This window comes from Puma concolor, chromosome D4, assembly GCF_028749965.1.
Source record: "Puma concolor isolate L17-30 chromosome D4, mPumCon1.1.hap2, whole genome shotgun sequence".
Lineage (NCBI taxonomy): Eukaryota > Metazoa > Chordata > Mammalia > Carnivora > Felidae > Puma > Puma concolor.
Genome location: NC_141679.1, coordinates 12,188,545 through 12,214,553, shown reverse-complemented (window position 1 = coordinate 12,214,553; position 26,009 = coordinate 12,188,545). Strand labels below are relative to the sequence as shown.

General features: G+C 48.6%; 1 protein-coding gene across 6 annotated transcripts in view; it reads left to right on the top strand.

Annotated features, from left to right (window-relative positions):
• Positions 1-26,009, top strand: part of APBA1 (amyloid beta precursor protein binding family A member 1) — a 203,598-nt gene that overhangs the window by 138,773 nt on the left and 38,816 nt on the right. For 5 of the 6 annotated variants that reach the window (XM_086684974.1, XM_086684977.1, XM_086684976.1 and 2 more), the window contains exon 3: positions 25,149-25,244. The exons of the other annotated variant lie outside the window; for it this stretch is intronic. In XM_086684974.1, coding sequence (XP_086541100.1) covers positions 25,149-25,244 — 96 coding nt within the window. The remainder of the gene's footprint in view (positions 1-25,148; positions 25,245-26,009) is intronic. 6 annotated transcript variants of the gene reach the window in all.

The following is a 26,009-nucleotide window of genomic DNA, read 5'->3' as shown; positions in this document are numbered from 1 at the left end:
GGCGACCGGAGAATTTGTAATTTTCACGTCAAGTAAAAACCACATGTGGGTTGAGCAAGGAGAGACTCGGTTGGAAACGCTTTTTTGCAAAGGGGAGAAAGGTTCTTTTGTAACAGGGGATGGGCGGGCATATAGCGGTCACATGCCATGACAGGCAGAATATTTTAAATAAAGCACAGGTTTTGGCTTTTGCTTTGTATTAACTCTTCATAACTAAATTCTCTGGCTGTAGAATCTGCAAGGTTCTCTGTGGCTGGGCAAAAAGAGGGTCTTTTTTATAGGGAGGAGCAAAGTGGGCTGGAAAGAAGGAGGCATGGGGAACAGGGATGAAAGTGTGGCTTGAATGCCTTGCAGACAACAGTGTGTTTTAACTGGAGGCCAGCCTGTTCCCACCCAGAGGGGCCCTTCAGGAAGGGTTGTAGGCTGGCCAAAAGTTCAAGGACCTGGAGGAACAAAAAAGGTTCGGGCAAAGATTAATTAACCGACATTTTGTTCTGACTGATGGACAGTTAGCTAATCATTTTTCAGGCAAAAGTGAATTTGAAGGGTCTGTGTCTGACCTTGTCATAGGTAATCAAGGGGACTCCTGTGAGTCTTAGGTGAGTCATGGCGGGGAGGGGGGGGGTGGTCTTTGCAGTAAGCTATTTCCAGAACACAAAAGGGAAGGGGGGAGGTTTCCTTACCTTTGCTGTTTTCCAGAATCACAGGGCTCAGGTGAAGTTGAGGGTCAACTAACAGGGTCCCAGGTGGTACTGATGCTGTTGGCCACAGGACCACCACTTGAGAGCCACTTTCTTAAAGTAATCCCTTAACAGTTTGGAACCGCCATTGTGGCACCTTTTGGAGGGCATCAAGGGAATCCTTCTGAGAGTTTTCCTGCCAGAAGTTTCTGCAGTTTTTCACCCACACTGTGCCTCACGTTGTGGCTTGCAGTAAGGGAGCCCGGGCACCCTTCTCCACAAAAGTCCTGTTTGGGGTTTTAAACCGAATTGTGCTTCGTTGGGAAAATGTACGGAAGGCTCTTGCTGCCCCTGCTAATGTTTTATTTTCCATTTTTGAAATATCTAAGAAATTTGATAAGCTGGTAAGCTTGGATGTCACAGTCCATTCAAAATAAATCGAGAAGGCTAACCTTTGCCTCCACAGCCTGGCACTAAAGCTTCTCTTGAATAATTTTTAGGCATTTTCATTTAAAATGGGAGCTTGGACTAAAAGAAGGTTTAGGAGGTTAAATTCAATTTCATTTAATTCTGCATCCTGTGGTTGCACCAGGTTATTTCTCAGTCCATGTTTTGGAGTGAGAAGCCATTATTGGAAGCTGTTTGTTCGTTCGACTTATGCGTGAAGGGCTTTAGAGGTCAGGGGTATCATTCACCTCCTCTTTCAGTAACAGTCAACATTTGCTGGTAGCTAATTAAATCACTGGCACCTTTCGGGAAAGGTGGGAAACTGGTTGGGAATGGATCTGCGTCCTCCCCAGCAGGGGGGCAGCATTGAATCAGGTAGTTCAGCAATGCTCTGCGTCTCCCTTCTCTTGTCACATGCCAGCAGTGAAAGACAGGTGCACTCACATGTAGTCTTCCCCTTGGCCTCCAGCTGCCGCCAGGTTCCTTCTGGCAAGAAAGGAAATACGGCGGCATTTTGCAAATGTAGGGGAAGTGGAGCGGATTTTCAAAAGTAAGGAGATGGTCGGGGTGCCTGGGTGGCTCAGTCGGTTAAGCGTCCGACTTGGGCTCAGGTCATGATCTCTGTGGTGTGTGGGTTCAAGCCCCGCGTCCGGCTCTGTGCTGATAGCTCAGAGCCTGGAGCCTGCTTTGGATTCTGTATCTCCCTCTCTCTCTCTGCCACTCCCCCACTTACCCCTGTCTGTCTGTCTGTCTCTCTCAAAACAAAATAAAATAAACATTAAAAATTTTTCAAAAAAAGAGTAAGAAGGTGGCAAAAGACTGGGTTCTACATCCTTTTAGAAACTCGGAAAGCCATCAGGAAAGAAGTAGCAGGAGCATTAAGTCCAGTTGCTGTCTTTTTTCTCACATACACTAGCTCCTTGACGTAACCGACTTCACCCTGTGGTCCCTGCGGCCTCACGACGAACCCACAACACGGCCCACATTGGGGCTGGGGCTTGCTTTGATTCATTTGAACTGGGAGAACAACTTAAGCCTCTTACACGATGCTTCATTCAAAAGCTAGAATTATGATAGGATATCGGATGATGCGTTAGAAATTCATTCTGTCAGAAATTCAGCTTGATGGTCAGAGATTGGTGAGTAGGGCTTACTAGGTTATGAAGAGTTAATGCAAAGCAAAAGCCAAAACCTGTGCTTTAGTTAAAATACTCTGCCTGTCATTTTTAAGCTGTTTGGATTTGTGGGTTTTATTCCATCTGTCTTGACACATTCATAGGAAGGACCTTACGGGCACCTGGGTGGTTCAGTTGTTTGAGCGTTTCGCTTCGGCTCAGGTCATGATCTCATGGTTCATGAGTTCAAGCCCCGCATTGGGCTCTCTGCTCTCAGCACAGAGCCCACTTTGGATCTTCTGTCCTCCTCGCTCTCTGCCCCTCCCTCCCTCCGTGTCTCTCTCTCTCTCTCTCTCTCTCTCTCTCAAAAATAAAACATTAAAAGGTTTTTTTTTAAAAAAGGAAAGATCTTCATTTCTTACCTCTTGGATGGCATCATGAGAGGAAAATAGAAGTATATACATTATGTTGATTTCCATCTTAGCATCAAAAAATAGTTACTGAATGCTCTGTGTATGCTATTGTAGAAAATGAAAAAGCACTGTTAAAAAAGTGTGGCCCAAAGTCTGCTGGGAGAGTGTATTTTTGTTAAAAATACAAATTACTGCCTTTCCTTTCCAAATTGGAATACCTAGGGTGGGGGCCAGGGATATGTTTTGGTTTTGTTTGCTTTGGTTTACTTCATTTTGTAAATTCTCCCTGTGATTCTAAAACATATAAAAGATTAAGAACCACTGATTCGCAGGAAACGAATGTATCCTCTGGACAGTCGGCCCATGCGAGATCTGTGGTTTTGAGACTTCGCTAAATCTTTTATTAGCCCAGGTCTGGTTTTAGCAAAGGGGACTGTCCCCTTGTGATCGTGGTCAGCAGACCTGGACAAGGGGCCTTGGATTTCTTGCTGTAGGAGCAGTGCATTGTCAAATGGCATGATAAGAAACTACAGTGAGTAAATAGAAGGAAATAAAAACCACCTGCATTACCAACGTGCCAGAGAGAACCGCTGATGGGCTGCATCTGCTTCCGAGTTTTGCTCTTTCCTGGAGCAAAGTGGCATTTGTTTGTGAGCGAGTCGTATGAAATGTGAAAATGGGATTGCTCATTAGCCAGAACTTGAACATATACTAGAGGCCCAGCACCGATCGAAAATAATTGTTTTCAGGGGCGCCTGGGTGGCTCAGTCAGTCAGTTAAGTGTCTGACTTCGGCTCAGGTCATGATCTCATGGTTCGTGGGTTCCAGCCCTGCGTCAGGCTCTGTGCTGACGGCTCGGAGCCTGGAGCCTGCTTCGGATTCTGTCTCCCTCTCTCTCTGCCCCTCCCCTGCTTGCGTTGTCTCTCTCAAAAATAAATGTTGAAAAAAATTTTTTAAAAGAAAATACTTGTTTCTGGAAAATTGTACCAATACTTAAGTGCTTTGCTTCTAGTAAAGATTTCTCTATTCCTCATCTGTTTGAAAACTCCCTCCCAAACCCCTTCTGGAAAAATTGTTAAGGAATGACCAGTTCTGAAAAGTTTCACAATCTACCAGTCTCTCTTTAGCCAACAGAAATCGTTCTGCGGGGCACCTGGATGGCTCAGTTGGTTAAGTGTCTGAATCTTGATTTCGGCCCAGGTCATGATCTCACTCACGGTTCATGAGTTTGAACCCCCCATCAGGCTCTGCGGTGACAGAGTTCGAGCCCCGTGTCAGCACAGAGGCTGACAGTTCCGAGCCTGCTTGGTATTCTCTCTCTGCCTCTCTCTTTCTGCCCCTCCCCTTCAATATCTCTCTCTCTCTCTCTCTCTCAAAACTAAAATTTAAAAACTCGTTCTGAGTAGAGAACAGAGCATGGTGGAATCAGAGAGATGGGGAGTAACAGGCATCTGGCGTCATTTGGAGGGTTGTGGCTGTTTTGAGTGGGTGTTGTGCAGCTGGAAATGGTGTTTATCTCTACTCACAGAGCTGCACTAAAAGGACGGTAAAATAAGAAAAAGATGTAAAGCCACCAGGAGACAGCAGCAGAAAAGAACACACTGCCAGGACCCCGAAGTGGGGCTGGCTGCAGGAGACATTGGTGCTCCCCGGGGCTTCCAGTTGTCCTCTTCCTTCAAGCACAGGGAGCCCGGTGCAGCTCTCGCCCACCCCCTGGAAGTTGGGCGTGGCCTCTAACGTGGGAGTGGTGATGTGCGATGCTCCTTCTGAGCAGGAGCCCTGAAGCCTCGTGTTAAGATGATGGGGTCAGAGGCGCCTGGGTGGCTCGGTCGGTTGGGCGTCCGACTTCGGCTCAGGTCGCGATCTCGCAGTTCACGAGTTCTAGCCCCGCATCGGGCTCTGTGCTTCCAGCTTGGAACCTCCTTCTGAGTCTGTGTCTCCCTCTCTCTCTGCCCCTCCCCCACTCGTGCTGTCTCTGTCTCTCTCTCTCAAATATAAATAAAAATATTTAAAAAAAAAAACATGATGGGGCATAAGATGGCGGAACCTCTCTCAGCACGGGTCCCAAGGGACCGTGATGAGCAGGGCTCCCTGATGACCCTGGGGACATGTAGCATGAGAGAGGAATACACTTGTGTTGTTCTAAGCCTTGGGGATGTGGAGTGGTTGTTACACAGCCTGGCCTGATCAATACCGACTAATACACTGATAGGTTTCTGTTGACTCTGCTAAATGTCTGTGAGGATTCGTGCCATGAATTCCCCCAGAAAGGTTCAGGAATTAGAGACCCCGCATACCTCAGGTGGCTGGCATATGGCTGAGAAAAAAAAAAAAAAAAGATGGTTTGGAAAGTCTGTCACCGGAAACATTAGATTCCTTCTCCAGCTCAGGCGCCAGGTTACCACCCCCTGCCCCCTGGCCCCACAGAGGGTGGAAAGTTTACTGTAAAGGAAAGGGTGACCCAGAGAAGCCCTGGACCTAGGGACACTAGTCACTGCTAAAAATGGGAATGAGGCACCTTGGAGAACACAGGGCCTACTAAGTAGTGAGAGGCTGAGAATGCCTTAGAATTCTTAGCTGTCAGGCTTAGAACCCACCCGCCCCTGGCCCCTTGCAGGAGGTTAGAGTATTCCCCTCCTCCGCCCCCCCCCCCCCCCCCGACCCGGAGGAGACAGGCCCAAGAGCAAATAACTACAGATAACTCATGTTTGGGGCTTTCCCGACAGAACACCTGGGTCCCCGCCTGATCTCACTGCAGTGAAGTTTCCTGCCTCTCGTGAATCTTCCACTGGGCTTTTTGGGGACCCACTGTTGTTAAATGAGTGGACACCCAAGGATCACCAAACATCTGAAGAACATCGATAACAAGAAAGACAAAGGCACAAAAAAGGAAACGGAGAAAGGTACTTGAAGAAATCAAAGCAGTGCGCTGAGCAAGAGAAAACCATAAGATACTTATTAGTATCCTCAGAAAGGAGAAAATAAGGGAGCCATCGAATTAGAATAGGACACCATCAGGGCACCTGGGCAGCTAGGTCCGTTGAGCATCTGACTTTGGCTCAGGTCATGATGTCACAGCTTGTGAGTTCGAGCCCCATGTCGGGCTCTGTGCTGACAGCTCGGAGCCTGGACCCTGTTTCGGATTCTGTGTCTCCCTCTCTCTCTGCCGCTAACCCACTTGCATTCTGTCTCTGTCTCTCTCAAAAATAAATAAACATTAAAAAAAATTTTTAAAAGGGGGTAGGACACCATCAGGGTGCCTGGGGGCCCAGGTCAGTTAAGCATCTGACTTCAGCTCAGGTCATGATCTTTCAGTCCGTGGGTTCAAGCCCTGTGTCAGACTCTGTGCTGACAGCTCAGAGCCTTGAGCCTGCTTTGGATTCTGTGTCTCCTGCTGTCTCTGCCCCTCCCCTGCTCACACACTCTCTCTTTCTCTGTCTCTCAAAAATAAATAAACATTAAAAAAAAAGAATAGGATGCCATCTTTAAAAAAAATTCCTGCCCCCAATTTTTTGACTAGCAAATATGATAGCAGAAATTAAAAATTTTAAAAATCTTTCAGTAGGAAGAGGACAAAGTTGAGGGAATCATCCAGAAAGTAGAACAATGAAGGCAAAAGGAATGAAAAGTAAGTAAGAACATAGATAAAATGGAGAAATCGTGAAACAAAAGATGTTGAGAACTGCCTGGCAAAAAGATTGCCCTGGGTACCTAGAACAGTGATGTAAAAATTAAAAAAGGCAGGGGGCACAGAAATTTCAGAACAGACAGGAGGAAGAGAGGATCCTGCGGGCTTGCCAAGAAGTTATAACAGGTCCCAAATGGTCAGGAATCACCGTCATTTGATCACCCTCAAAATGGTATTGAACTTCTCAAAAGCAATGCTGGAAACTGGCATATAAGGTGGTAACCCAATTAAACCTGGGCCTTGTAGTCTTAGGGAATTATGAAATATGATTTATCTATAGACATGATCATCTTCCAAATGAGACCCACTCCCATTACAAGGCTAACGGGCAGCATGTTCTCAATACAGAATGCAGTCTCTCAACCCGCTAGCTTTGAGGCAGTTTTCAGTGGCCACTTTCTTGAGAATAGCCATAGAGAGGGTGTTGGGATAACAGGCACTCAACTGTGTGCTTGGTGTGCCTAACTGATTTCTTCAGTGGGTCAGGCCCTGCCAGCAGGACACCAAAAACTTAATAAGAATAGTAATGAATTGGGGGGTGGGGGGTGCCTGGGTGGCTGAGTTGGTTAAGCGTCCGACTTCGGCTCAGGTCGTGATCTCATGGTTTGCAGGTTCGAGACCCATGTTGGGCTCTGTGCTGACAGCTCAGAGCCTGGAGCCTGCTTCAGATTCTGTGTCTCCCTCTCTCTCTGCCCCTCCCCCACTCGTGGTCTGTCTCTGTTTCTCAAAAATAAACGTTAAAAAAAATTTTTAAAGAAGAGTAATGGATCGAAGAAAATTCAGAGCTGGGCTGGACATTTTGGCCTCAGCTTTCTAGGCACAGTAGCTGAATATATCTGGGTTATGTGACCCGGGGCCTCAGCCTACCAGTCAATGTCTTTGACGCATTTCACAGAGCTTTAGAGGGCAAATCACCCTGGATATCTGATTCCCTTTGTCTTGGGCAAAGATAAAGAGATTCCCCCAGGAACTAATTTCTTAGTGTAAATTCCAGGCATGACTAGACAGACCCCACTGGATCGAGACCACATGGCTCCTTCGGTGTGTAAGGATTCCCATCCCCCAGCACCTAGACTCACCTCACTCGTTGGCTTCGTACTTATGAATTCCAAATTTACTTCTGTTTACCCAAACTTGCTCCCATGCCGCACATCTTACAGGCTCTCACTTCTGTCCACACCACAGTCCCATTCAGTGGCACCAAGGCCCCACTCTCTAAATAGATGATTCCCAAGATTCCAAGCTTCCTGATTAGAATCAGGATGTTGGGTGATGGGATCAGTATTTCTCAGGCCCGCTCAGAATTGGTAACCACCAACTTAAACTGTGGACTACAGTCTAACACTTAATCCTTTATGACCTTATTTTCTCCTGTCTCGTAAAGCATGAGTCTGTTGCCTCTTTGATTCACTGTCAGTCAGCTGAAGGCACAGCGTTCTTTCCTCGTCTTGTATTAGAGCACGTCGCCCAAAGTGGACGCCCACTAAGTATTCGTTATGTGTAAATCTTGGCCCTGCAGTGGATCTGCTGCAGTTACGTTCAGCTGCTCTCTTCCTCAAGCTAGTTTCCTCGTCAGTAAAATGAGTTAGATTTATTCCCCAGGGTGACCCGTGAGAAAAGGGGATTTCCCAGACACGGAGTCCCCTGCGGAAATGTGACTTGAGAAGCACAAGTGTAGTGCATTCGTTGCCTTCGTAGGTCGGAGCTCACGAAACATTTAGGGTGGGCCATTGGCAAATTGTGAATTAGAGGGAGTTGCCCATAGCACCCCTTCTTCACCTTCTCTGTGCTGGTGTTTCCCTTTGCTTCCCCGCAGCGCTTGGAGCCCGCGTGAGCCCTCGCTGTGCTGCCCACCCTGGTGAGGCACCGCAGTGACCCGAGGTCCCCCTTTCCGCCTGCAGCAGCACCGTATGGTCAGCCATGTTTTCCAGGGCTGTCCGATTAAGTCACACTGGGCTGCTAATTAGTGCTAATGGCAACATAGACCACCCAGTTCAGGTAACATTTGCCTTTTATGGGCGTCCTCCATTCGAGAGGCTGGTTGGAGAAAGTCTGTTGAGGCAGGAGGACATTTGAACACTAACACTTCTTAGAAGCCAGCCAAGAAGGGAATAATGCCCAAATCCTGGTAAGTGAGGGCTCGATGTTAACACCTGCCCTGATCATGTGCGCTTTTGCACCCACTTTTTTTTTCTTGAGTTTTGAGAAAGACAACGAATGAGGGTGGAGAGGTGCCCTGGCTTCCTCTCAGCCTTGGATGCCTTGAGTCACCTCCTCCTTGTCCTCTCTTCTTCTCCCCCTGCCTTGAAATCAGCATCAGCCTTGGTGGATTTTTTTTTTTTGACTGTTGCTAGGAAACTATTGACCAAGGTCAAGTGCACATGCTAATTCATTAAGACTTGTTAGCAGCACCTTCTCCTGTTGACCTTCCAGTTGTATTCTCAAGCATACAAGGGCAAAGGAAACAATTGTTCCGCTGCTGAAGGAGTCTGTTTTTGTGAAGGGTTCCTGTTAAGGTATTTTGAACTGAGAGGTTGCCCCTCGCCGGGCCACACCTCCTCAGGGAGTTGCAGCCAGCTGTAGTTTTTCTAGGATCTGAGTAGCAAGGGATGGAGTTGAGATAGGATCTGAAGTCAAGTAGACAGACTTTAGGATGGACAGATGTTTACTGAGGGCCTTGGTTTCCCCCAAGTGGATCAATCCCTGGCTGGAAGAAGTGTATTCTTGGCATGTGAGGGAGTGAGTGGTGATGGGGAGAGGGGGAGGGGAACATTGCACTGGAATAGTTAGCTCTATTCTGTTCCCGTTTGTGTTCTGGAAAGGACTAGACTGTAAGCCTCCTCATCTCAGAGTGTCCTCCTGGCCTGCCATGGAAGATTGTACATCCCAGTGAGGACCATTAAAGCCAACTTTGTTCTTTTTTCTATGTTCACAAAAAGGGGGGGGGGGTGCTTGGCAGACCCTCTAGGTCAACATCCCAGAAGATTATCCAGAGGAATAACCTTAGAACAAAGGATCTACCAGGAGAGCAAAGATGGGCCCCAGTGTATTTCACCAAGCAGACCTCCCCGACAGGAAGCTTTCCTGAAGTGAGTGATGTGAAAGGAACAAATGTTCCTAAACCTCTGCCGTGCCAAGTACCATACAGTGATTGGGTTGAGTTGTTACACTTGTTCCCCTGATAACACTTTCGGGTTTCATTAAGCACCAGCTACACACAGGAAATCGTCTATGAATAAGAAACAGGGCCCGGCCGCACAGCTACGCTCTTCTGCTTCATTTTGTTGGTGAACCAGGATGAGTTTCGGTTACTGGCCCAGGTCACAGATCAAAGTCTGTCTCACAATTTCTCATCAGCTCGTTCAGTAAATATCTTCAAGTTGCTCCTATGGGTCAGGCACTGTGCAAGACACCGGGAATATAGCAGCAACTGAGACACAGGCTCTGCTTGGAATAGACACAGACCCTGCCTGTGCAGAGTTTACGAGCCACTCTAGGCTAGTCCTTCCGTGCGCCCTCAGCCAGACCCCTCCAGGCCTCCTCTGTTCACGATGCTTTCATCTGAAGCCTTATGTAGTGTCTCAGTATCTCCTGCTCAGTAACAAATTGCCCCAGAACACTGACCTAAAACAAACCACAGTGGTCATCTCACAGCGTCTGTGGTCAGGAATCTGGCCTGGCTTGGCTGGTCCTCTCCTTTAGGGTCTCTCAGAGGCTGCAGTCAAGTGTCCCTGGCCTGCGGTAGCCTTCAGGCTCTACTGGGGAGAGACATATTCCCAAGGTCATTTGCTTCTTGGCAGGATTCAGCTCCTCAAGGGGCTGTTGGACTCCAGGCCTCGGTTCCCACCTGACTGCCAGCCAGAGGCATCCTCGGTGCCCCACGGGCACTCTCCTGTAGGGCAACTTACTTGATAAAGCAAGCAAGATGAGAAGGCCATAGAGGCTGATAGCAAGGTAGATGTCACAGCCTGTCGTAATGCACTCACAGAGTGACAGCCCATCACCTATGCTGTATTTGATTGCTTAGGCTAAGTCACTAGCCCACGCTCCCTCCCTAAGGAGGGGATCACACAGTGTCTGGACACCCAGGGATGGGGCTCACAGGGCCATTTGCGAAGTCTGCCTACCACATCTCGTGTCTGTCACATGACACCAAAGGAATGGTGGACTTAAAACCCGAGGACACAGCATGGCTTGTCCACCCCCAGCTGACCTTGTTGGTCTCTCCCACCTCTGAGGCTGTATCTGTTTCGTTGTCTGGCTGAGAAGAGGTGGATCTGCCGATCTGGAAGTGGCCAACAAGGCGTGAAGCAGCCTGGGTGCATGGGCCAGCACAGACGTGAGCGGGGCAGCCACATTGGAGGAGCTGGGACTCAGGACAGCCTATGGGCATGGGGCACAGGAGGGATTGTCCTGAAGGATTCTTCACGAGGAGTGGATTTTATCTTTATTCTCAAGGGTCTGCCAGTGTCAAAGGAATTTGCTATAAAGACTCCTTCATAAGTTGGAGTGGTTTTTTTAAATATTTTTTCCAGTGTTTATCTTAGCGCGTGAACAGGGGACGGGCAGAGAGAGAGGGAGGCCCAGAATCCAAAGCAGGCTCCAAGCTGTCAGCACAGAGCCTGACATGGGGCTCGAACCCACGAACCGTGAGATCATGACCTGAGCCCAAGTCAGATGCTCAACTGACTGAGCCACCCAGGCGCTCCAGGGCAGAGCTTTTTGATCAGATCCTCATGATCCCCACTGAACTTTGGGGGGGTGACCTTGGCCATTGGGCATGTTGCATTCCACCCTGGAAGCATCATCCAGCCTCTGGACCCAGTGTGTTGTATGAATTTATGACTTCCGTATACCATGGTGCAGAAGAAGCTGAGAGGCACAGAGTCGAAGGTCTCATTGGACTAAGAGATCCATGCAGGAGGGAACAGCCCTTGAGGCCGGCTCTCTTCTTGTTGCCCGGACTTCTCCCTCAGGTGTGGAGTGTGGATTGATTCTTTATGCTCCCGTCTCAACCAGCCCCTTGCTGCGGGTCGTTTTCCATCACAGGTTTTATCTATTATTGATGAAGTATGGAGAAGGCAGTGGTGAATAATTAAGTAGGTTTCAGGTGCTGATTGAACATTAAAGGAAGGAAAGAATGAAAATAAGAGAGCCAGGGAAAGAATTCTGAATTCTGTGTGCCAACAGGACACTACGTGTAGACATTTTCTGTAACTTTGCCGAAGGCCTAGTGGTTTTCTTCATGGTTTGTCTGATTATGGTGGTTCTCTGGTTAATAACTGAACATATTATAAGCTTTCCATAGCAGCAGTGAAGATTGTAATGGCTTCAGCCTGCCCTCAGTGGTTCACGAATCCAAACCAAAGCAATGTTGAAGAATGATAGTGGGGGAAATGGCTTCTCCCATGAGTTCGGGAGAGTCCACAGGTGGGGAGTGTTCAATCTGGACACTTGAGAATCAACACCCAGAGATTTTCTGTCTTTTAAATAGTTAATGGAAAGAAGAAAGCATTTGAGAGATGCCCAGTGCTGTAAATGGGCTCCTGCACTGCTCGCCATTTTGAAAGGGGCTTTCTTGAATGGGGACCGACAGCTATAGGAATTGCATCACACCGACCTGGATTATAGTAGGTGCAGTCTGACTACCAGCAGGCATGGCCAGAAACATGGCAAGAGGGAGAGAGAAGGACACCCTGTTTCCAACTCTGGCCTGCAGAGTTGGCCACAGCACAGGAAGCCACAGCATGGGTGGATTTTGCAGCTGTGAACTGTTCAGGTCCTTGGCTTCTCTTTTTTCTACCTTTTGACCCTATCACAGCTCACTAACCAAGAAGACGCAAAGAAAGACCTGTCAGCATGTGTGATAAAGGGCTTGGTGAGAAGAAAGGCTGAAGCCAGCATTAAGGCTGAGTCTCGCGGGTGCTCCGGGCCCTCCTTCTCTCTTGCACCCGCATCCTTCCCCATTGCCATGGCGTGTTACGAAGTAGATCGGCGCTGGGAGGTCTGTGTCCCATCTTCAGCCCTCGGAACCAGCCTGGCCACCTGTTTCCACGAGCTTCCTCCAGTTCGTTTTTCCACCTGCATTTGTCTTGACCTTCCTCTCCTCTGCCGAGGGCCAGTGGACATGGCCCAGCTCTTGAGCCTGACTTGAGATTACCTGTTGATTTGGGTCAAACCATGCTGGCCCTGGGGACAGCTTTCTTTGGTGTGTTTGTAGGGCTCGCCTGCCACATCCCCCTTACTCGGGGTGCAGTGCAAGGATATTGGGGGCACGCAGCAAATGTACGGGGTGGCGTGTCTACATTCAGCGTCCTGGCCTGCAGAGGCATGGGCCCTGCATGGCACCGTGTGCCCAGGTGCATTCTGATGCAGGCACCGAGAGGGCCCCCGTTTCCCACCTTCCACCCCTCCTTTACACATGAGCTGCGTGCTTTTTCACAGGTTCTATAAACGTAGCAGAGTTTAGAGTGTGTGAAAGTTTCTGGTTGCACCTCAGATCCGAGTTTATTTTCCCCAGAAATAGTAGGCGTCACTGCCAGAAGGGGTAGGCCGGCCCCTTCTCACAGACATCAGGTGATGGCGCGCGACCAGTGACATACGACTGCCGGGGGCCTTTCGGGCGCCCAGGGGTTAATGCCGATGAGCCGGACACCCCGGGAGGTGGTCACATCTCCTGTTACAAGTTGCGTTATCGACTTGTGCATCTAACACCCTGGAAACAGTCCACCAGACGGGCGCTGAGGTCAGGAGTTAGCCTCAGCTCACAAGTAGAGGCACCAGAGCTCGCCCTGCTGCCCAGATAGCACCCGGAGAGATGGAGAATTTTTGGATGTACCAGTTCGAGTGTCACGATGAAGAGGTAGGTGGATCCCAGGGCTTCAGAATGATGTTTGCCTCGTCGCCCTCGGCGTTCTAACCCTCGTACTGTGAGATTGTAAATTCTCTGCGCTTCCCTCCGTGCTCAGGGTATAGGAACAGAGCAGGAGAGTGGGCATTCCCCAGGGTGGGTGGGAAATGCAGCCAGGTCCGCCTGTTACTTGGAAGGTCAGGACGACCTGTAGAGAGAGGAGGCCATTTGATCACGTAGATGCTGGGCTCTTTGCTTCCTCCCCAGCAGCTTTGTGTTCTAATGAAAGAGTGACTGTGGGTCCCGTGGTCTCCCCTTCTGTTCTCTGTGTTGTCTTTTGCTTTCATGATGCTAACGACGATGAGTGAGCTTGGTGTCTTACGCATTAGGAACTGCTTTGCTAGACAAGGTGATGGGCCTAACGTACCCTGACCAGGGCCCGGCACATAGTAAGCCTTCCAGACATGGCGGCTGTCCTTGGTAGGTGATGTGTTATTACAGCAAATAACGTGCTCTTGGCTGCATCGCTTAACGTAAATTACAAGTGACTTCGGTTTTTCCTCTTACGGAACTCAGGTCTGGAGGTCTGGGAAGGAAAGTGCAGGTCCCTGATGGGGAAATAAGAGGTTGGCCCCCTCACTTGTCCATCACAAATTGTAATGCATTTCAAACACCCAGAGTGAGGCCCTTTCAAAGGGTAAAAGATAACCTGTATTTCCGGATGGGCTTTATCAGCTGGTAAGTTACTTCAACTTAAAGTAATGACACTGGTTAATAGTTAATTCGGCCTTTTTTTTTTTTTTTTTTTTTTTTTTTTTGGCCTTTGAGCCGGTGGCTTCAGAAGCTTAAGGCCCTTTTGATGGTAATAAAATGAATTGCTTGCTGACAGTGAGAATGCCTCTCTTTGAGGAGACGCCTGCATTGCAAGGCTGTCTCTGACGTCCAAGGTGGTCCAGGGCTTGGGAGCACCCGCCCTGCTGCTCCCCCCCACCCCCCCATGGGAAAAGAGAGAATAAAAATGGTTAGAATATTTTAACCGACAGTTATCTCAAAATGTTCCGTTGGTATTAATTGAATCCATTATAAATGTGTATATAAAACACTTCATTAGGCCCAGGCTATTATCATTTTAATGACATAATTATGCCCCTACAATGCCTGTGCTAACTTTCCTACTTCACCACATTAAGGAAACAGAAATGTGCATTGATAATATAGTTTGAATTGAGAGTGAGTAATTACGGATTTCTTAACCGGTTTCAATTTTCAAAAGCACAAACATGTCTTGGAGCAAGAGAAACCTAATCATATATTTGTTTCTTTTTTTATAACTCTAACGTGGAGCAGGGCGAATTTAAAACAACTTAAATCAGTGAGGAAAACAATGTGTGTTTATTTGAGAAAGGGGATAGAGCTGGGTCAACCAAGATGCGCAGCAAAAAAGCTATTCGGGGATGCCGGAACTCGCGAAGCCCCACACAGTCCCTGGAGCAGAAGGTTATGTCCCATCACCTGCCACAGGCAACCACGCCTTTGAAATCCCATATAGAACCGGAGTGGTCAGCCTGGTGAGGAATTGAATGACCAAGTGCTTGATTATGGTCTGTTTGAAATGCTGCCTTTGAGAGTTCTTGTCGTATCCACAATACTCGTCACATGAGGACGTGTGATTTGCAAGCAGTGTCGGACAAGCAAAGAGGCCATGATCAAGGAACAGTGAACAGAACCCTGATCTGCACTTGGGTACTGATACTGTGTGAGCACATAAGTGCAGTGCTACGTGGGTTCAGGACCAACTCTGTGCATCAACGTATTTTGTGTCTTCTTTGTCCTCCAGTACAAAACGATCGATGTCTGTGCGTGCTTCCCTGTGTTCGACATATTTATCAGGCTCCTGTTGTATATTTTATGGAGAACCTCGTAAACCTTAAATAATCACATGCTGGGTTCCTTAGCTGGTTAAGCTTCCGAGCTCGTGATCTCGGCTCACGGTTGTGAGATTGAACTCTGAGTCAGGCTCTGTGCTGGCGTGAAGTCTGCTTAAGATTTTCTCTTCCTTTCTGTATGCTCCTCCCCTGCTCACGTCACGTACGTGGTCATTCTCTCTCTCTCCCTCAAAATAAATAATCACATCCTGCCCTCATAGTGCTTATTAAAGCATTGTAATTAAACTATCCTATAGTATTTCAATAAAACATAAAGGAAAAAGTGACGTATATAAGAACAGCACTAGTGAGGGGCGCCTGGGCGGCTCAGTTGGTTACGTGTCCGACTTCGGCTCAGGTCATGATCTCGTGGTCCGTGAGTTCAAGCCCCGCATCAGGCTCTGTTCTGACAGCTCAGAGCCTGGAGCCTGTTTCAGATTCTGTGTCTCCCTCTCTCTCTGACCCTCCCCTGTTCGTGCTGTGTCTCTCTCTGTTTCAAAAATAAACGTTAAAAAAAAAGAACAGCACTAGTGAAACATCAGCAATTCTCATGGGAGAGGGCTCCCACTCACCGAAGAGAATAGGAAAGATTTCACTAAAGAAGTAACACTGGAAATGAGGCTTTGGAGGCTCATGGACATGTGCAGTTGAGACAAGAACATGGACAAGGACAGTGCACAAAAACCCTCAGGTTATATACAGGAAGCAGGAAATAGCTCAGTTTGGCTTGATGGTAGAGAATAATAACCGGAAGGGGGAAAAGTGGTGAAGAAACCAAGGCCAAACCTTGGAGTGCCTGAAGTGCCGGAGTAGAGTCTGGGATTTATTGTCTACACAAGCAGGAACCGCGGAAGTTTTTAAATTGAGGCGTGATTGCTCAGAGCTTGTTAAAATTGTATTTAAAAAAAAATGGTTATTGTTTATTTGTTTTTGGGAGAAAGACAAAACACGAGTGGGGGAGGGGCAGAGAGAGAAGGACACACACAGAATCTGAAACAGGCTCCAGGCTCTGAGCTGTCAGCACAGAGCCCGCCACGGGGCTCGAACTCACGAGCTGTGAGATCATGACCTGAGCCCAAGTTGGACGCTTAACCGAATGAGCCACCCAGGTGCCCCTAAAGTTGTATTTTAAAATGGGAGTCAACAGGTACTTAGTGAAAGGTCTCTGGTTGTCTTAGTCAGTCTGGGCTGCTGTGTAAGAAAGACACCGCAGACGGGGTGACTTCAACAACAGAAAATGGGGCGCCTGGGTGGCTCAGTCGGTTAGGTATCCAACTCTTGATTTCAGCCCAGGTCATGATCTCCCGGTTCTCGTGATATCAAACCCCACATTGGGCTCTGCGTGCACAGCACAGAGCCTGCTTGGGATTCTCTCTCTCCCTCTCTCTCTCTGCCCCTCCCCTGCCTTGTGCACGCATTCTCTCTCTCTCAAACGTATTAAAAAAAACCAAACGTATTTACTTCTCACAGTTCTAGAACCTGGGAAGTCTGAGATCAGGGTGCTTGCATGGTCAGCTACTGGTTTAGACCCCCTTCCTTATTGGCAGACAGCCACATTCTTGCTGTGTTCTCGCACGGTGGAGAGCAGAGACAGGAAGGAGGCTCTTTTGTGTCTCTTCTTGTAGGGGCACTAATCCCATTACGAGAGCTCCATCCCTGCGACCTAATTACCTCATAAAGGCCCCGTCTTCTCATACTACCCCACTGGGTGCTAGGGTCTCAACATCTGAATTTGAGGGGGACACAGTTCATAGCACTAGTGAAGAAGGTCCATGAGCACTTGGTGCTTGGGCCTCATGGGGTATGTGGGTTGCTTGGTGACTTTAAAAAAAACTAGGGGTGCCTGGGTGGCTCAGTCAATTGAGCGTCCAACTTCAGCTCAGGTCATGATCTGATCACATGATCAGGTCACAGTCCGTGGGTTTGAGCCCTGCGTCGGGCTCTATGCTGACAGCTCAGAGCCTGGCGCCTGCTTCAGATTCTGTGTCTCTATGTCTCTCTGCCCCTCCCCCGCTCATACTCGTGTCTCTCTCTCAAAAAGAATAAATGTTAAAAAAAATTAAAATAAAAAAAAAATTTATTCTCAGGTGCTGTGTCTCGCTCTACACAGGTGAAATTACTAAATAACCCAGTCACACATTTGGTAAAACTGTGTCATTTTTAAAGGATTATTTTCTCCTACCTTTTGTCAACGTGGAATTTTTGTCACTGAGTTTCCTTGGAAGAAATGACCAACGTGTGCTGGGACTGCTCAAGGTTGGCTAGAGCCAGCCGGAGTCTTTCACCAAGGTCCTCACGGAAGGGTATCTCGGTAGGTCTTGGGGTGGCTTTGTTGTAAATTAACACCTGCATATGCACCTGATTCTTTTTTTTGTAACTCCCTCGCCATGATAGCATCACCCTCAACCCTCGCGCTGCAAGATGCTGTCTGGACTGGGAGACAGCGGGCATGCCAGAAATCACACACGGTTGTTGTATATACCCCCAGCCGTAGCCGGGAATGTGCGGTTCTCACCAAGATACCTGTAAGAGTCTGGGGGCCTATAAATTAATTTAGAGTCTATTGTAGTATGATTTTAGAGAGCCTTCTACGTGCTCTTTAACTTTAGCCATGTGTAGAAGTTTAATAAGGAAGGAAACAAGAAGAGGGAGACGAGGAAAGCATCTCCATGGGTACGTGTTATCCTGGTGAGCACTTCCCCATGGGGGGACGTGATTGTCGTTGCCGCTGGAATCTTAAAAGACTCGTCAGACGTTGGTTGTGTGCCTTGTGCATACACAGGCCCTGAGCTCGTGCCCTGTGTACGTGGTCGCCGATGAATCCTCATGTCCGCCCCAGGAGGTGGGTAGTAACCGGTTTCCTCAATTCTCAGGAGGATCAGAGAAGGATGAGTCAGAGCAGTGAGTGGGAGAGCGGGATTCAGATGCTGGTCTGCCCGCTCCTGCGGCTGGAGCCTTCTGCTATCTTGCTATCTTGAAACCTCGAGAGCTTTACTTGTTCTGCCACATTATAAAATTAAAACATGCCAGCCTTCTTCTTTGTTCTTTATCCCGGCCTCTTTCCAAGGACAAATGGACCTTATGTTCCCTAGACTCACATTGTGCTTTTGGAAACAGACCCTAATATTGGAAAGCCAGATCGTGTTGGATATGAAGACCAGATCCTGTGTCTTAGGAATTTTTTATTTCCACCAACCAACAGGCCTCCCTCCTCTACTCGTGCATTCTGACTCCCTCTCAAATAAATAAACATAAAACAAAAAGGAGGACCAAAATTTCAAAGTATGGGGGGAGGCAAGAGGGGATTTAGTTAGAACCTGATCTTGAGAAACAATACTAAAAATTATAAACAGAAGTTTAGTTGCTTTATCTTTTGACTAATAACATGTAGGTTATAATTTCACCTACCTGTGAATTCTTTTAAAAAAAATTTTAATGTTTTATATTTATTTTTGAGACAGAGAGGATGAGTGGGGGAGGGGCAGAGAGAGAGGGAGACACAGAATCCGAAGCAGGCTCCAGGCTCCGAGCTGTGAGCACAGAGCCTGAGGCGAGGCTCAAACTCCTCAACCTGGAGATCATGACCTGAGCCGAAGTCGGATGCTCAACCAACTGAACCGCCCAGGCGCCCCTCACCTACCTGTGAATTCTTAAAACAAAGGAGAAGTATTGATTTGAGGAGTTGTAACTTAAAAAAAAAAAAAGCCATTGAATGTATGCATTAGAACCCTTCTTCAGTTCACATGATGACGTCTGCAGCGTGAACCGAAGGGATCCTTCTAGTCGTAAAGAGGACGGTGTCAGCAAAGACATGTGAGGGCTGCTACAGTTTTCTCAAGGGCCTCCCTTAATGGATTTGATATTCCAGTCATGCTTTTTCAAAGCACCCCTGGTCCCATCCTTCTTGCTAGGTTAGCGTCCGCCTCGTGAGCTGGTGTTACTCCACCAACTCTCCCAGTTATCCATGGCTGGTTGGAGCAGTCCTCCAACGGGGCCCGTTTCTTCGTTCTAAAATCCTGCTTTTTATTTACCATAGAAGTACTCGCTCTTCTGCTCTGCAGCATGCCTGTAGGCTTCTGGCTTTCCGTTTTGTTTTCTTTGTGGCCTTGTAGCACCACATGGTCCCAAGAGCCCCAACAGAGACCAGCCACCAGAGACGTGGGCCGGAGAGAGGGGTCGAGGTGGACAGTGACGTCGTGGGTGGTCAGCTCAGTGGCGGCTGCTTTTGTGTTACTGTGACTTCTGTTCTCCTTGAGGACCCAGTGGCCATGCTTTCAGAGGACACCCTGCGTTTGTGTGTCTGTCTCCCCTGCTGAGCAAGGGGCTCCCTGGGTGCAGGCCAGGGGTCAGGGCCTCCTCAGACGCTGTCAGAATTTCCATGTTCAACAAATGAATGAATGGTCCCAGTGGAACTCCCCTTGGTGTATCTTGTGAGTGGAGTCTCTCCAGAAGTCTCTTCAGATCTCTGTATGTCTCTAGATCACTGCTTTGTGCTCCGTCCTCGGGCTTTTCTGAGAAGAACACTGTCTACTTGGAAAGAGCCAGCAGACCCTTTGGTTTGGGGGGTGTTCTCATTATCATCCAGTCAGCTTTTCCAGGCCGTAGTCTTCTCTTCATGCATATGTCAAGGGAGAAAGGATTAAGGGAAGGGAAGAGCAGAAAGTGTTAACTCGGTCCCTCAGTTCTTTGGGTTTGCAGTCCAACTGAGGAAACAGTTACTAAGTGCCTAGGTTGACCTTCTCTGCTGAAGACAACAGGCCAGTGGCTCACAAAGAAAACCCCACCCTCTGGGCAGAGAGTAGGTGGTGGCTAGTTGTCATCAGCGAGGCTCCAGTGACTTGTCCTTGACCGCCAGCTCATTTCCCACTTTCCTGCAGAGCTGCTCGACCTCCCTGCCTGTTTCCAGAACATTCCCTCCACTCCCCATCCCATCCTGCTCCATGAAGACTGCACACTTTTCAGGATTCAGCTGAAGTCTCCCCTTCCCCATAAAGCGTTGCACGTATACCCCTCCCCTCCTGCAGAATTGCGCCCTCCCGGCCCCGCGTCCCATGTACAGGTGAATATCCCTGCCACAGCCCTGCCTCCGCACGTCTGCCTCCCCCCCTCATCTGGAAAGGGATATAGGACAGGACCACAGCGTCTCTTTCCTCTTTGTTTAGCAAGCCAGTATCAAGAACAGAGGTAGGCACAGAAATGCCTGTTGAAGGAATAAATGAATAATAGTTCTCTGCCCACTTTGCTTCCCTGCACATATCACCTCTCCCGCCAGCAGGTAGAGCGTGTGCCCCCGGGAGATGTTCGATTGGAAATGAAATGAGTGATTGGCTTTCCCTCTGGATGCTTCTGTATCCTGAGGCCGTCTCCAGCCTAACAAAGGGACTATCCATCTCTTGCCCTGGCCCTGAGGAACCAGACTCTTCGAGCTGAGAGCTCTGCTCTGTGGAGCCCCAGAGCTGTGGTAGTAAAATTCGGACCGTGGTTGTGGAGAATCTGCTAGAACACCACCTGTAGAAGACAAGCAGCTTAAGACCTCCTGCAGTGAACCAGAACGGAGTTACTGAGTCGTCTTTGGACATCACAGATGCCTCCTTACAGACGCCCTGTGTGGCACTTTGTGAATTTCCACACCCACCTTTGCTTCCCATCCTTGGTCTTGTTGACTTAAAATGGAATGTCGAGTCAGTGACCCAAAAGGCATGAGACTTCATACAGAGAAATACATAATAATAACTCACTTTTTGTATCATATTTTATTGGCTACACTTTGCCTCCAGTACATTCTTTGAAAGTAAAAAGTGTTATCTAGTTTCTGGTTTTCTCACTACTTTTTTAAAAAAAATTTTTTAACATTAATTTATTATTGAAAGACAGAGTCAGAGCGTGAGCAGGGGAGGGGCAGAGAGAGAGGGAGACACAGAATCCGAAGCAGGCTCCAGGCTCTGAGCTGTCAGCACAGAGCCCGACGCAGGGCTCGAACTCACAAACCGTGAGATCATGACCTGAGCTGAAGTCGGACGCTCAACCAAGGCGCCCACGCACCCCTCTCTACTTTTGAGAGTACAGCAAGGTGGAAGCTGGCAGTGAGGGGGCAAAGGGCTTGTAAAGCAGACATTTGAGATAAGTCAATACTAAACACCTTTGTTTAGGCTCCATGGGGGCTGTGCCAGCCCTGAAGGCGTTTGTCCACCCTGACTTTGTCAGCAGTGGTGTGGGGAGTGGTAGGTTCCCACCAGGTGGGGGGCCTTTCGTTTGCAGACAGCTTGTAGCTTCAGAAGAGCTTTGCTGGAGCTCAGGTCAGAGTTCTAATTCAAAATGCAAGTTTAACATTCCACACGTAAGATCATAGGAGTGCTATCAGAAAAGGGCTTCAGGGCACCTAGGTGGCTCAGTTGGTTGGGTGTCCAACTTTAACTCAGGTCATGATCTTGTGGTTCATGGGTTCGAGCCCCGCGTTGGGCTCTGTGCTGACAGCATAGAGTCTGGAGCCTGCTTCGGATTCTGTGTGTGTCTCGTCTCTGCCCCTCCCCCCTAGCACTTTGTCTCTCTCTCTCTCTCAAAAATAAACATTAAAAAAAGGAGGGGGCATCCCATCGGCCAGGAAACAATAATGAAGGAGATCAGTGGTTGACCTGCTTTCTGCAGGTTGGAGAATATGGTAAAGCTGGAAACGACACTGAAGGCATTTATTCAGCAAATGTTCACTGAATGCCTACTGTTGATGAGCCCCACGGCCAGGCCCTTGGATTCCAAAGATGATTAAGATAAGATCCCTGCCAGAGTTCTTGGGAGAGGGCAGACACACACATAATTACAGAACTTGACCCAAGCCATCAGGGGAGAACCGTATATCGTGAGTGGAGTCTGAGAAAACTTCAGCAAAATAGGTACTTTCAAGTTCAGCATCGACGGTGGGAAAGAACGTGGGAGAACTCTCTAGTTTTCCCATTAACTGCACATGCAAATGGAAGGAAAAGTGAGTGAGCTTAGTTGCATGCAGAAGGCTAGAGTGTGGTGCCCTGGGGGAAAGTGGTCCCTGATGAGGGCAGTGTGGGTCCCTCCTCTCCCGTGTGCCCCAGCAGGCTCCGGGCGCTGGTCACTTCACCTCACTGTGGGGTCTGCCCTGCCTCTTCCACATTCCAGCCTGCTGTCTGGATAACCTGCATTCTCACATCATCCTGAGATGATCCCATGTTCCCAGTGTTGCAACGAATCCATTTTTAGAAGATTTTCGAGAGAAGATGGTTAGATAAGGAAATAGGAACTGAGGGGCTCTTTTGAAGATTTTTTTTCTTTTTTTTTTTTTCTTTTCTTTCTTTTTTAAGTGAAGGTGTAACACAGCCCTCAAACCAAGCAATTAAAGAAAAACCAGCTGTACTAGCTTCCCAGGGACCAGACCCTTAAAATCTTTGCAACAGAGGAAATTACTTGGGGGAAAACCTAGATGTAAATATCTAAGGAAGCTCTTCAAATCTGAAAAACTGGGAAACTTTAAAGGCTCTATAATCTCGTGAGGACTTTCCTACATTAATTTTGAGTGGTCCACACTAAGCTAACCTCAGCCAGTACCCCTCAGCTCTCTTGGGCGCCAAATAAAAACTTCTGCGTGGGATTTTTTTAAGGCATGTAGGACTCGGTTCTTGCGTCCAGGGGCTGTGGAGTTAGGGGGTCCTTTACGTCTGCTCTTACCCTGCACCCACACTCTGGGCTTCACTGGGCAGTGGTTGATTTCTGCCTGTGAATGATTAAGAAGCTCATTGGTCCTCATTTCCCTGCCCAGAATCAGGTCTGTGGGCATGGAAATCAAATCCAGGCCTCACAGGAATAGCCTCAGCGTGAATAAAACTGCATTTCACCACATCATCGTCCAGGTCGTTTGGTGCCCCCTGTGTTTTCCCGTAATCCAGACTTTCTGGAAAAGATGTATTTTTTTTTTATGATTTCACATAATGCTCATTGAAGTCCCATTTATTTATTTACTTATTTATTTTAATGTTTATTCTTGAGAGAGAGAGTGAGTGAGTGAGCAGGGGAGGTGCAGAGAGAGGAAAACACAGAATCCAAAGCAGGCCCTAGGCTCTGGGCTGTCAGCACAGAGCCCGACGCGGGGCTCGAACCCACGGACCGCGAGATCATGACCTGAGCCGAAGTCGGACGCTTAACGGACTGAGCCACTCAGGTGCCCCGAAGTCCCACTGTGTATTAATGTACCCCCTCCCCTACTCAGCACAACCAATCTTGTGGAACATTCTCCTTTTCCACGCAGAGGTCCTGTGCCGCTGTTTCTATCTCGGTTTTCCCAAGGGGGCCAGTCGCAAGAGATCAGAAACAGATTCAGCTGTCACTGGCTGACCCGGCTTCCGTCGTCTGGGACGTACCTCCCCTCACACGGCCACGCTTCTTCAGAGAACAGATGGTCACGTGGGTTCCGTCTTAGGCTTCCTATCAGACTTCAACAAATGGCGAAGCGGGGTATATCCTTGCCGTCAGAGGACCTTGGCTGCAGCATTCTTCAGCATCCCTGTGGCTTGCCTGAAGATGCCCTTCATCTGTCAGGATTTCAGGAGCACATGCAGAGACGTCTGGGTACTGGCTGGGGAGGGTTTCCAGCGCCCGTACTAGTCCCGCCCTCCAGCCTGCTGGCTTGATTCTTTGGCTGTTCATTGGGAAGGTGTTTAGGGAGCACATGCTGTGTTGGGCCCTCACCTGGGGCTTCCTGTTCCCCGTCCAGCAGGACCTGCCTGTGCCACCACCAGAGGCAGTAACACACCTGATGGGGGCCATGTGCCCCGAAGCTACGCTTCTACCCCTTATTTTCAAACCTATCATTTAATAAAAGATTTTTGAACTGTTTCAAGAGCAGCCAAGGTCATATTGTTTGGATGCTGAAATTTCTCTGAATTTTCGATGGCCTGTGGATTAAATCCGAAAAAAAATACTTGAAATCTGGACGAGAGAAATACAGATGGTGTGGTTTCTGGTCATCAGTCCCGGCTGCCACGTTCAGGGTGCCTGGGTGGCTGATTCGTTAACATCTGACTTTGGCTCAGGTCATGATCTCACGGTTCATGGGCTCCAGCCCCGTATTAGGCTCTGTGCTGACAGCTCAGAGCCTGGAGCCTGCTTCGAATTCTGTGTCTTTGCTCCTCCCCCATCTCAAAAATAAACATTTTAAAGTGTTTAATTAAAAAATACCTGCTTTCATTTTTCCTTTTCCATTCAGGTAATCTTGGGCAGGTGGTTTTGTAAGACCATTAGTATCCAAAGTCTTTTTCAGAATTTTAAAAACCACAGACGCGTGTGTATCCCCGTTAGCTTTATTCGTTTAGGACTCTATTCACCTTTTGCTTTGTTTAAACACTTGTCCCAAGGAGGAACAAAATGGCAAAGCTATAAAAGTTTCCTTTAAAAACATGGTGGGAGGGGTGCCTGGGTGGCTCAGTCAGTTAAGCTTCGGACTTCGGCTCAGGTTATGATCTCGCAGTCTGTGAGTTCGAGCCCTGTGTCGGGCTCTGTGCTGGCCGCTCAGAACCTGGAGCCTGCGTCGGATTCTGTGTCTCCTCTCTCTCTGCCCCTCCCTGCTCATGCTCTGTCTCTCTGTCTGTCTCTCTCAAAAATAAATAAACATAAACGAAACAAGAAAATATGGTGGGAATCTAAAAGAGCTCAAGGGGCGCCTGGGTGCCTCAGGCGGTCGAATGTCTGACTTTTGATTTTGGCTCAGGTCATGATCCCAGGGTCTTGGGATCCGGCCCTGCGTCAGGCTCTGCACTGAGCGTGGCGTCTGTGTAAGATTCGGTCTCTCCCTCTGCCCCTCCCCACCTCTAAAATGAAAAACATGAACGGAAATAAAAGAGAGCTTGAAAAACGCAGGCCTTTTGTATACCGTTGGTAGCTTCTCTGCAAGAAAGTTTTGTCACTGAGGAAGCGTTTGTTCGGTTCTGTGGGGCCTTGTCCTCTGGCCCCCGCCCCGGCCGGGTGTCCCCTTACCCCCCGATTCTCACTGTGTCCTTCGCTTGCTGTGTTCCAGTCCCCGTCTCCTGGCAGTTCCCCTCCCCTGGGGGCAGAGTCTTCGAGCATACCCCTTCACCCCAGCGACCCCGCGGAGGCCTCCTCGAATAAAGAGGTAGGGTGCCGTTTTGTTCCAGAAGCCACCGGCCCGTGTGTTGTCTTACTCTTCTGGTGTGAGCTGTCTTCAGCTTCCTGCCCAAACCCCCCAAATTCCCCTCTCGGGAGAGAAATGCGGATTTCTCCTCTCCAGCCTGGAGTTCGGTGATTGAAGCCGCACCGTCCAGCCTGGTAGCTACCGGCCACAGGTGTCTATTTTTTTGATTAGTAAACGACACGGAAGTGCACCTTCTCAGGCACGCTAGCCACAGGTCAAGTGCTCAGTAGCCGCATGTCACTTGTGGCTATTGCATCGGACAGGGGAGATGACACAGAATTTCCATCATTCCAGAAAGTTCTCCAGGACAGTGCCAGAAACTGGAGGGGAAGAGCTCTGTGTAGCAGCATCCTTCCTCGGGATATTACAGACCTCGGTTTGGGAAATGGACTGGTTTCTTAAGTACCCGTTTATTTCAGGCCCAAGTGAAATATCTCTCATGACATCAGGATGACCACTGGTCCTGGTTTACCTGGGGTGGTTTCCAGTCCACACCTGTTGTGCAAGCAGTGCAGCTAGTGAGCACCCCTCTCCCTTTCTTTTTTGAAAAAAAAATTTTAATGTTTATTTTTGAGAGGGAGAGAGGGTGTGAACGGAGGAGGGGCAGAGAGAGAGGGAGACACGGAATCCAAAGCAGGCTCCAGGCTCTGAGCTGTCAGCACAGAGCCCGACGTGGGGCTCGAACTCAGGCCATGAGATCATGACCTGAGCTCAAGTCAGACGCTT